This window comes from Gekko japonicus, unplaced genomic scaffold (genome assembly GCF_001447785.1).
Source record: "Gekko japonicus isolate JY-2015 unplaced genomic scaffold, Gekko_japonicus_V1.1 scaffold2632, whole genome shotgun sequence".
Classification (NCBI taxonomy): domain Eukaryota; kingdom Metazoa; phylum Chordata; class Lepidosauria; order Squamata; family Gekkonidae; genus Gekko; species Gekko japonicus.
Window position 1 is genome coordinate 68812 of NW_015175446.1, and position 12454 is coordinate 81265.

At 49.6% G+C, this 12454-nt stretch overlaps 1 protein-coding gene across 1 annotated transcript in view; it reads right to left on the minus strand.

Moving 5' to 3' along the window:
* Positions 1-696: 696 nt before the first annotated feature.
* Positions 697-12454, minus strand: part of CHRDL1 (chordin-like 1) — a 90507-nt gene continuing 78749 nt past the window's right edge. The window contains exons 8-11 of the mRNA XM_015425874.1: positions 11253-11447; positions 8548-8715; positions 6457-6546; positions 697-859 (exon numbers count right to left, since the gene is read on the minus strand). Coding sequence (XP_015281360.1) covers positions 729-859; positions 6457-6546; positions 8548-8715; positions 11253-11447 — 584 coding nt within the window. The 3' untranslated portion in view covers positions 697-728. The remainder of the gene's footprint in view (positions 860-6456; positions 6547-8547; positions 8716-11252; positions 11448-12454) is intronic.

The window sequence follows — 12454 nt, forward strand, 5'->3', positions numbered from 1 at the left end:
TAGAGATGGGAGCTCACTCCGTCATGCGGCACACTTGGGTCTCGAATGGCTGAACTACCGATCTTCCACAGCCTGCAGTTCAGCGTCTTAACCACTTGAGCCACCGCAGCTCCGCAGAAGCCCCTCTACCCACTACCAATTCTCCCCTCTAACGCTCCCGTTCCAAAGCTCTGCTCTTGAAAGAAACCCCCCCCCCCAAGCATCAGTGTGGTCTTAAATGAATCAGCACTTCATGTGTCATTAGCCCTGACTTTAAAAGCAGAATGTGCCTGTTACTTTGCAGTCTAGCTTTACGTTTTCGGGCTCACAAACACCAATTGCTTTGTGTTTTCCTTTCCAGCTGGAAAACCAACGTGAGATCTCCGGGCTATACGAGACATGGTCCACCTCGCCTCCTGCACATTGATTAATCTTTCTCTGGACCGTCCAGCTTGCCACAAATTATCCATGTTCAACCCTGCAAAGCAAGGCTCCTCTAGTAGAAAATAAACCCTCCCCTCCGTTCCTGCCAGTGATTCAGAGCCTCCTCGTCTTTTGCAGAAGCATCGTCAGGGCTGGCACAGGTCTAGGCGTAAAGCAGCAAGTTGCACTGGGCATGAGATGAATATTGACGCGCACAATGAGTTTGGTTTTCAGGGCACTGGCGGCACACGTAAGACATGCCTGTGGTCCAGCTGCAGATCCCAGCCTTTGCCAGGTTCCTTCGGGTCCCCCGCTCCGATGCGCTCTTAGCAGTGGTCCTTTTCAGACTTCTCGAGATACAAAACTTTGACCAAATCCTCCAGTTCAGTCCTGCACACTCTGCTTCTGCACATGTGGCTGATCTGGGCTTCTCCCTCGCTGAATATTTTCCACTGACCTAAAAACAAACAAACACACACTACAGTTTCAAGAGAAAGGTCAGCGCAGGGATGCCGCGGTGCAGGAACGGCTGCCGCTTGCAAGCAGTGTTCCCTCTCAGCTGAGTTAGTGTGAGCTAGCTCACAGTTTTCCAGCCTCCGGCTCACACATTTTTGCCTTAGCTCAGGAAGGAGGGCTCCAGAGCAAACTAATGTATGCAGCAGCCAAATCGCTGGCTCACAGCTTTAATGCCGGTAGCTCACAAAGGAGAATTTCTGCTCAGAAGACTCCACAGCTTAGAGGGAGCCTTGCTTGCAAGCCCTGCAGGATTCCAAAAGGTTTGGGGAGAAGGTTCCAGACCTTCCTATCTCTCCCCCGTGAGATCCGTGAGGCCTTTTTTTGTTCTTTTGAGCACATCAGTTGATGACCTGGACCATCAAGCCATGCCTCGCATGTGTAAAGGGGTGAGGATGCCAGCCTCCAGGTGGGGCTCGTAAGTAGCTGATTCTATTGGACTGATTGATGGGTAAACAGAAAGTAGGCAGCTGTAACTTAGGGACCTCAGCGTACGAGTAGGCTAGGTACCCACTTACGACTACATTACAGAATGGAGGTGTTAACGGAACGGAAAATTCTTATATGTACAGTTGACTCTTCTCTTACCCTGAATTACAGCTCGTCTCCAGACTCCAGAGATCAGTTCCCCTGGAGAAAATGGATGCTCTGGAGGGTGGACTGGATGGCCTTGTACCCCACTGAGGTCCCTGGCCTCCCCAGGCTCCACCCCCAAATCTCCAGGAGTTTCCCAACCTGGAGCTGGCAACCCTACGGCCCCTCTCCGTCCTTCACCAGTGGCCAGGGAGGACCAGCAACCTTTGTGAATGGACCACCACACAAATAGCTCAACTGAAGGCCTAACACTTTCGTAGCAACTAAAATCGCCTCCGGCACAACGGCCCAATTCAGAGATCCTAAGAAACCAGGGTTTCTTTGAGCTAAAGGTGGCATGTAAAAGCAGGAGTTGGCTTGTAGATGACAATTCAAATCTCAGGTTTCCTCGACAAAGGCTCTTTCTCTGCAGGGACCCAGCTGGTGCCCTGTGGCAAGGGCAACATGATGGAACCAGCCAAAGCCGGCACGTCTGTGTTCCCATGCCATGCAAAAGCATGGCAAGTAGAACTCCCAGCATTTGTGTCTAAAAATCAGGGATGCAGAAGTTTGGTTCTCATGAGAACCTGGCACGATTGAAGAGGAGGGGGCTAAGACCCCCCCACACACATTATTTTCCTGAACTGAAATGGCCCCAGAATAGGGTTGCCAACTCCAGGTTTGGAAATACCTTTAGATTTGAGGGTGGATCCTGACAGGGGGGTTTAGGGAGGGGAGGGACCTTGGTAGGGCATACTGCCATGAAGTCCACCTAGAATCACAGAACCATAGAGTTGGAAGGGACCTCCAGGGTCATCTAGTCCAACCCTCTGCCCAATGCAGGAGAGTCACAAATACCTCCCCCTCCACACCCCCAGTGACTGCCGTTCCACGCCCAGAAGATGACCAAAAAATTGCTTCCTGACCCCAAAGTGGCAATAAGCATTTCCCTGGGCGTGTAAAAAAGGGCCACAAGAACTAAGCACTGAGGCAACCCTTCCTGCCCCTCCCTCTCATTATCTCCCCAAGTTCACAGAATCAGCACTGCTGTCAGATGGCCATCTAGCCTCTGCTTGAAAACCTCCAAAGAAGGAGAGCTCACTACCACCTCCCGAGGAAGCCTGTTCCACTGCGGAACTGCTCTGACTGTCAGGAAGTTCTCCCTAATGTTTAGCTGGAAACGCTTCTGATTTAATTTCAACCCATTGGTTCTGGTCCGACTTTCTGAGGCAACAGAAAACAACTTCCAAAGAAGCCATTTTCTCTAGGAGAAGTGGAACAAACATTTTAAATAAATATGTAAATAATGAATAAGCAACTTATGTAGTCTGGTGACCAGCAGTGCTCTCTCTAAGCCGTGGAGTCTTGTGAGCAAAAATTCGTCTTGGTGAGCTACTGGCATGAAAGTTGTGAGCGAGTGATTTGGCTGCTGCATTAATTAGTTTGCTCTGGAGCCCTCCTTCCTGAGCCAAGACAAAAATGTGTGAACCGGAGGCTAAAGAACTGTGAGGTTGCTCACACTAACTCAGCTTAGAGGGAACACTGGTGACCAGTTGTAATTCTGGAGATCTCCAGAGCCACACCCCCCCCCGGGAGATTGGCAGCTCGTCCCTAGAAGCTGCTATTTGTCCCAACAGGCAAACATAGGGACACTGGTAGCTGTATGTTAACCTCATTGGCACATAGAGGGGACATTTCAAGTCAGGAAAACAGCATGGAGGTGGTTAATAAGAACATAAGAACATAAGAGATGCCAATGTTGGATCAGGCCAAAGGCCCATCCAGTCCAACACTCTGTATCACACAGTGGCCAGAAATACCAGGTGCCATCAGGAGGTCCACCAGTGGGGCCAGGACATTCGAAGCCCTCCCACTGTTGACGCCCCCCAAGCACCAAGAAGACAGAGCATCACTTGCCCCGGAGTGCCTTGTGTGTCACCTTATGGTTCTGATCAGACGCCGGCCCCCTCCCCCACCTGATTCCAAAAAAACTCTGGGAGCTCTGTTCCTCGAATATCCAAAGTCCATGTATTTGAGGACTTAGGTCCAGGCTATTCTATCCAAAACGGAGAGGTTTGTAATCTGCAGGTACTGGCCTCTGGCAGCACAGGTAAAGAAACTCGGGGTTAGTTCAGGCTCGCCCCTTTGCTGACTACCTCCGGTCAGGTTACCGTGTGGCCCTAGAAAAGCATGCCCTCCGCCCCCCTCTGCATATCCGAGATTCCTGGGATGAAAAAAGAGACCCACTAAACAGCACCGGATTTTGCCAGTGATTCTTGACGCTCGGTGCGTTTCAGCTTTTGACTCGCTCCTTGAACATATAAACACATCGGAGGCTGAAGTGAATCAAGGGATTGTCTTCCTGGCAAACAGACCCGCCATTCAGACTCATGAAATTAAGGCTAGAAATGGTTCCCAGCGTGGCGCTCTCAGATGCTCTTGATACGGCCAGTCTTGCAACATGAGAGTGACAAGGCAAGTCTGGGCCTGTCTGGGCCTTAACAGCAGCAGGGTTCAGTGTGGTTCCCATGGTGCCCACCAGTATTTCCCTTGGCGCCCGCTAAGCTTTCCAGAAGGTGGGTGGAGCCAGGGGTCATTTCGTAGAAAAAGAGGTGCAGGAGCTCATTAGCACAATTCATTAGCATAACTTATTTGCATATGCCACACCCCCTGACATCACTGGAAGTGTGTCAGAAGGCAACGCCCACCGCTCAGGCTCCACTGGACTGTTTTGGATTGCTAGCTATTGGGGGGGGGGCGTGCAAATCTGTCCTTGCAGAGGAGGGAGAGCTTGTACCTGAATAAAACTTGGTCTTAAAGGTGCCACTGGGCTGTTTTGGGTCAGGGGAGGGGGCTCTGCAGCCTACCTGGCTGCTTCTTGCTCTGACTGAGGGCTCCTGGGAGCAGGGGGTGGGGCTTGTTGCATGTACCCGCCCCCTGGGCTCTTTACTGCCGGAGCTCCGCTCCTGTGCGCTCCTGCAGGAAATGACCCCTGGGTGGAGCTATTGTAAGGCAGGGCTTGTTACTTCAGGCTTTCGTTTCAAATGAACGGATTTTCCACTGGAATATGAGGGGGATGAGTCAGCCCCCGGGCTTTCCTGAGTCAGTGGGTGGTTCCATCCCCCTTCAGGCTTTTCTTCTCCCCAGGAGGTGTGAGGGGAGAGGTATTCCATTTGGCGCCGCCTCCCGTGGAAGCCATTTTTATGTTTGGCTCCACCTCCAGTGGAAGTTGTTTTTAGGGTCTTGCTCGCCCCCTCTTCTTAACATTCCAGATGTGCCCGCAGGCTGAAGAAAGGTTGGGGACCCCTACCCTGCATCCTTTCGGGGTCTAGCCCACCCCCTGTCAAACCAGAGATGTGCTGAGATTTTTGTTTTTAGTGCAACCCGCGACTTTTGAAACTTAATTCTCTGGAAAGTGGGACCCCCCAGCTGAGTGTGGGGCTCTGACGCACGGGAAGAGGACTCTGAAAAGCTGGAAGCTCCCTGTCCCACTGGGGAAACTTACATGTGCTGATGTGCCACAAGTAAGTGTCCCCATCGGGGCAAATCGTGGCTCCTGAGGCTCTTCCAGGTCAGGAGCGTGGTGAGGCGGAGAAGCTTAAGCCCCCTCTGCCTACCAGTTTGGGCCTGAACTGAACCGGGCCCCCACGGACCCTGAGAATTGTTGGACCATGGAACTCACGGAGCACGTCTGGTCTGACAGGACAGAAGGTGGGCCTGGGAAGAGTGTGACACACAGGCAGGCCCCACAGCTGTTCGTTTAAGGCGATGGATTTTGACAAATGTGTCTAACATCTGAGTACAGCACAGAAACAGACTGCAACAGGACTTTGCGTCATGTCCTGGCGTCTTCTTTTTCCTCAGTGTATGCTATGTGTGTATGCGTTAATAGTCCCGTCCAGCCTGAAGAAGACTTCTGGAGAACAAAAAAGCTTGCGCCCTGTTATGTGTCATTCGGTTGGGTCCTAATTAGTCTGATCTGGATGGCCCAGACTGGCCCGATCTCATCAGGTCTCAGCAGCGAAGCAGGACCAACCCTGGCTAGGATTTGGATAGGAGACCTCCATGGAATACCAGGATGTGGAGGCAGGCCATGGCCAACGTTCCCGCAGCTGTGGAGTCTTGTGAGCAAAAATTCTCCTTTGTGAGCTACTGGCATTAAAGTTGTGAGCGAGCAATTTGGCTACTGCATTAATTAGTTTGCTCTGGAGCTATCTTTCCTGAGCTGAGACAAAAAAGTGTGAGCCGGAGGCTAAAAAACTGTGAGCTAGCTCACACTAACTCAGCTTAGAGGGAACACTGACCATGGCAAACCACTCGTGTTTGTCTCTTGTCTTGAAATCCCCATGTGGAGTTGCCATAAATCAGCTGAGTCTTGATGGCACTTCTCACCACCACCACAAATTAAAAGGTATTTGGGGGGGGGGGTTGTGTTTTCTGGGTTTTTGGATTTTTCTTTTAGACCAATGTGGCTAATACCTTTCAGAGACGGTAGCAAATCTACTGCAACTGGAAGAAGAGGAGGAGGAGGAGGAAGAAGAAGAGGAGGAGGAGATTGCATTTATACCCTGCCCTTCACTACCCGAAGGAGTCTCAGAGCGGCTTACAAACTCCTTTCCCTTCCCCTCCCCACAACAGACACCCTGTTAGGTAGGTGGGGCTGAGAGAGCTCTCTTGAGAGCTGCTCGTGAGAGGGCAGCTCTGAGAGAACTTGTGACTGACCCAAGGTCACACCAGCAGCTGCATGTGGAGGAGTGGGGAATCAAACCTGGTTCTCCCAGATTAGATTCCACGCTCCAAACCACTACACCAAACTGATTTAACAGTGCAAGCTTAAGCAGATCTACTCACAATTCAACTGAGATCTACTTCGTGGGTCTTGCTCTCAAGAAGGGGTTGGCCTGTAGATACGTTTGTGTGCACATGTGAAAGTTTCTGAGAAAAATCCAGTGGAAAAGCTTGACTTACTCAGAGTGGTCCTTGTGATCTGCTTGAAGTGAGGAAGTCCATCAAACTCCATCTGGGATACTTTCTCTGTATCGAAACGACTTAGGACTCCTGCAGCAAAGCAATTAGGAAAGCACTGCTAAAGATCTATCTGAAAGTCTCTTCTTCTAAACCTCTCCCTAAGCTTACGCGCTCTGGAGTGCCAGGTTCTGTTTCTGAAGCGGAACCAATGCAAGAAGAATTCTCTAGTCTGGTTCCCCACGCCCCATCCCCAATTTTATACAGTCTCTGGATGTTTATGGTTTCTCCCATTCAAGAGCATTTTTCTAGCACGTGCACATCGGCAAAAACACTGCAGCGGGGCCATCTGATTGCACATGAACGGCCAGCTTTGAGCCCAGCAGCATCTTAGAGACGGATAAGATTTCTGGGATCTAAGCTTTTGAGGGTCAAACCTTCCCTTGTCAGGTGCTTCGACTCTCAAAGCTCGTACCCGCCAAATCTTGTTAGCGTGAGCGGTTTTTTCTTTTTAAGCAGGCTCTTATACTGGGATCTAAGTGTGTTTAATTGTTGGAGCTGGTGGGGCTCTTTACTTTGTCTCGTTAATCTCATTTGTTTTGATTATTAGTTTCTTAAAGTTTCTACATTCCGAGTCGTACCACCCATTTGTAGAACAGGGGTATTTGGGGGGGTCTATCATTGATAAGCAAGAGCTTTATATCTTGTACACTCTCTTCGTAGTGTTGAATAATATTCGCATCTGATCCTGATAGAATTTGTCTCCTGTCCTTAATATCAGCACTCTCCAAAGCAACCTCTACTGTTTTTTCTAACTGTTCTGACCACCTACGTCTCCTGTAGCCAGGGAATAAATGTAGAGTCAGTGGGGTCAGATGTAGAGGCCAAAAGAACACCACTCTTAACATTTAATACTAGCTTTAGGGGACAATGATCACTAGTTGGACTATCACTAACATCAAAATAGTCCACTTGGTCTAAAAGTGCAGGTGAAACAGCTAAATAATCTATTGTCAACTAGTGGATAGATAAGTTTTATCCACGGTCATTGACCAACACATAAAACAATGTCACTTTGTAACGGGGGTAAAAGATGTCACATTAAAATAGGAACAGAATTTTAAGACTGGTTATAAAAACACCATAAAAACCATAATGTTTAAAATTAATAAAACTTAATCTTAATTCTCCTCTTTTCGAGCAACTATAGATTTTCTCATTCTTAGGGCAAGCCATCCGAACCTAGCTACCCGATAAGTAACTTCTGCCCGGCTATTCGATAGCAAATTTCGTAAAAGGCAGATTCTTTGCCTGCGAGAGAGCGGGAGTGTCTTCTCAGCCTTTTGGTTAAGATCAAGTGTAAATAATCTACTGTGCTGTCATGTAATGAGGATAGGCATGTATAAGGACCTCCTGACTTATCAAAACTTGTCCCAAATCTTCTTGGTCTCCGAGGTGGTGCTGGACTTGAATCTACTGCAGACCAACGTGGATGCCTTCTGAAACCGATTGTACATACGGCTGTATCGGGATTCTTTAGTTGGGATCTTACCAATGCACAGGAACACATCTTTAGGTCAGTGAAACATCCCTTACATGAACACATGAAGCTGCCTTCTACTGAATCAGACTGTTGATCCATCAAGGTCAGGATTTTCTACTCAGACTGGCGGTGGCTCGCTCTGGGGGGCATTGCCCCTAAAGGCTCCCTCGTGGCTATGGGCCTGCTGGTGGAGGCCTTTCACATCACCTACTGCCTGGTCCTTTCAGCTGGAGATGCCAGGGATTACAACTGGGATCTATTGGGGGGGAGTGGTACTGTACCCGGTTGTTTCCTTCCTGCCCTCCGCATGCTGATCAGGCCTGATTGGGGGGATTCTATTCAGAGGATCCAATTTGTCCCAGTCACATAGATATTGGGAACAGGGCAAGTTGGGGCAATCCTGCTGGTCTCCCTGAGGACTGACTGCCTCTGGATTTGGGGGCAACTAATGGCTAGGCCAGACAGCATGGCCAAAGCGTATGTGTGAGCTTCAGGGCAACTCTGTTCAGAAATAACCAACGCTTACTATGGGAGGAGTTGAAACAACTCACCTTTCCTAATCGTCCACATGTGGATTTCTACCTGTGGCGGCTTCTCTGTCTTCACTGCTATCTTTCGGATGGTTTCTCCGTCCTCTGTGTAAAGGGCTTCGTAGACAGGAAGGGTCTCTTCACCGCAGAAATAATCTTTGTGGTCCAGGTTCTGATTTTCAGTTTCTTCTGTAAGAGAAGAAGGGCATGCGTCCAGAACGGGGTGTGTGTGTGTATGTGTGTGTCTCAGATCTGAAACTGCCCTATGCTGAAATGCAGGGCTATTTTTGGGCAGGAACGTACAGGAACGGAGTTCCGGCTGGCTCCTGAGTTGGCCACGCCCAGCAGGAACTCATTAGCATAATAGGTCACACCCAACAGCAGAAACTCATTAGGATTGGCTACAATTAGGGGTGTGTGGCCTAACATGCAAAGGAGTTCCTGCTACAAAAAAAGGCCCTGGGTTTTGACAACAAAGTAAACAGAATAAGAAGGGAATGGTGGGTGTGGCTGGATGACCACACTTCTGGTAACATGGGGGTGTGGCCTAATGTGCTAATGAGTTTCTGCTGTTGGGTGTGACCTATTATGCTAATGAGTTCCTGCTGGGCTTTTTCTACAAAAAGAGCCCTGCAATGAATATATATTCTGAGTCTGTCTACAAAGACATTCTGGTGGGAGCCATACTGGAGTGACTTTAAATACTGGAGACTGCATAGCTTAGGGTTAAATACTGGAGACTGCAAAGCTTAGGGTTGCCAACCTCCAGGTGGTGGCTGGAGACCTCCCAGTATTAGACTTTATCTCCAGGTGACAGAGATAAATTCACTTGGAGAAAGTGGCGGCTTTACAGGGTGGGCTCTATGGCAGTATACCCCGCTGAGGTCCCTCCCCTCCCCAAACGGTGCCCTCCACAGGTTCTGCCCCCCCAAATCTCCAGGAATTCCCCAACCCAGACCTGGCAACCTTACTCAGGCATCACCCCGAAGTTTCCAGGAATTTTCCAACCCGGAGTTGGCAACCCTCACATTGCTCTTGCTGCCAATCACTGCACAGTTCAGGCCAATATTTGCATCTGCAACTTTTTAATATTTCTGAGCAGCTCTAGAAGGTTGGATTAAGATTTGGCATTTAGAAAGACGGACATCATTAAATCTGGGCTGAAAAAGTAACATCAAACTCTCATAAAGAGGAAGAACATACTCCCCCTAATGTTCTCATGGCATCAAAAATTCATACCTTTTTTGAATCAATCAGTACTCACTTCATGGGGAAACCCCCTTAATCTATCTTTCAAGATGTTGTCGAAGACTTTCACGGCCAGAGTTCATTCGCTGTTGCAAATTTTTCCGGGTTGTTTGGCCATCCTCAGAGGCATAACACAGAAAGATGGAGGACTCTCTGTGACACACAGAGGATGCCAGTCACAGCTACTGGCAAAACGTCAGGTCCTACAATGGCAAGACCACGGCCATACAGCCCGGAAAATCTACAACAGCTATCTATCTTTCAAGAAACCGGCATTTCTGTTACCCCAAATGAAACAGCCTTCCTTCCTTCCAGTTATAGGTTTATGACTCATGAAATCAGCCAATGGACTCGGTATAGGAAGAAGAAGAAGAAGAGTCTCAGAGTGGCTTACAATCTCCTTTCCCTTCCCACAAGAGACATCCTGTGAGGTACATGGGGCTGAGAGAGCTCTTTAGAGGACTGCTCTTGACAGAACAGCTCTGAGAGAACTTGTGACTGACCCAAAGTCAGACCAGCAGCTGCATGTGGAGTAGTGGGGAATCAAACCCGGTTCTCCCAGATTAGAGTCCGCTCTCTTAACCACTACACCAAACTGTGGTGGGTTAGCGCATCAGACTAGGATCTGGGAGTCCCGGATTCAGTTTCCCTCTCAGCCATGAAGGCCACCAGCTGAGGTTGGGCCACTCACTTTCTTTTTCAGCCTAACCTACCCACAGGGTTGTTGTGAGGATAAACTGAGGAAAGGAGAACCCTGTTTGCTGCCGGGGTCCTTAGAGGAAGATCAGGATAAGAATGCAGGGCTATTTTGGGGCAGGAACGCACAGGAACGGAGTTCCGGCTGGCTCCCGAGTTGGCCACGCCAAGCAGGAACTCATTAGTATAATAGGCCACACCCAACAGCAGAAACTCATTAGGATTGGCTACATTAGGGGTGTGTGGCCTAACATGCAAAGGGGTTCCTGCTACAAAAGAAGCCCTGGGCTTTGACAGCAAACAAGGTCAACAGAATAAGAAGCAAAAGGTGGGTGTGGCTGGATGACCACACTTCTGGTAACATGGGGGTGCGGCCTAATGTGCTAATGAGCTGTGCTGTCAGGGGTGTGGCCTATTATGCTAATGAGTTTCTGCTCTTGGGTGTGGCCTATTATGCTAATGCGTTCCTGCTGGGCTTTTTCTACAAAAAGAGCCCTATAAGGATGGATAGACAGAATGATCCAGTAGGTCTTTGCTTCAGATGTCAGCGCTGCCAGATAGGGATGCCAACCTCTGGGTGGGGCATGGAGATCTCCTGGTATTACTGCAGACCTCCAGCCTCCAGGGATCAGTTTCCATGGGGGGAATGGCCGCTTTGGAGGGTGGGGTCTGGCATTATACCCTGCTGAGGCCCCTCCCCACCCTCCCCAGAATCCGCCCCCAACATCTCCAGGAATTTTCCAACCCAGAGCTGGGAGCCCCAAGCGAGACGCGATGCCTACCTGTGCAGACTTTACAGCACTTCCCTTCGATCTTCCTTGGCTGCTTGCAGGGATATCGATCTGGGCAACTGATTTTCTTGCACTCTGGCTTGGTCACGTTGCAAGTGCACAAGACGCATTCCACAATCCCGTAGGACCGGAGGTTCGGGTGCCAGGATTCCCCGTGGGAATAGGTTTTTCCATTCGAGACACACACTGTAACCAAAAGCGGGGGATCAATGATAAGCAAAAATATCATAGCAAAAAAAAGAAGAAGAAAGAAAGATGAAAACCCGATGGGTCCCGTGAGGAACACATTTGTGAAGCGGATGGATCCTGCTTCCCTCTTCAGCCTCCCGAGTCCCTTTCAAAGGTGTTCTTGAGGGCCACAGCCCTTGGGGTACTCATTGCCTGAAGAGAGCCAGTCTGGTGTAGTGGTTAAGTGTGTTGAGTGGACTGCAGTGTTCCCTCTAAGCTGAGTTAGTGTGAGCTAGCTCACAGTTTTTTAGCCTCCAGCTCACACTTTTTTGTCTTAGCTCAAGAAGGATGGCTTCAGAGCAAACTAATTTATGCAGCAGCCAAATCGCTCGCCCACAACTTTAATGCCAGTAGCTCACAAAGTAAAATTTTTGCTCACAAGACCCCACAGCTTAGAGGGAGCCCTGGTGGACTGTAATCTGGGAGAACCGGGTTTGATTCCCCACTCCTCCACTTGCAGCGGCTGGATGACCTTGGGCAAGCCATAGTTCTGTCAGAGCTGTTCTCTCAAGGACAGTTCTGGAAAGACCTCTCACCTGCCTCACAGGGTGTAGGTAGTGAAGGATGGGGTATCAATTCAATCTCCTCCTCCTCTTCTTCCCCACTCTGTTCCTGAGGGTTCCTTGACCATCAGAAGTAGCAATTCAGGCAGCCTGGGATGCAATGTTCCCTCTCATCATTGCAGAATGAATGCAAAGGGGAAGGGAGGAAGAGCAGCGCTGTAAATCCTGCCTCCTCCCCGGCATGTGTGCATTTCGCAGAACATGTAACGGAGTCTGTGTGAACACAGGTATTATGCATAGCGCTTTCTGTGTGATCGGGAGCTCCACTTCCCCCCAAAGTTCTAGATCATGCAGCAAGAATCCTACATATGTACACTTGTGCCTCTGCAGGCTCTGTGTTCTTATTTATGCTCTTTTTTGGCCCCGGTCACACAGGCCGGATATCGCGGGGGGGGGGGGGGG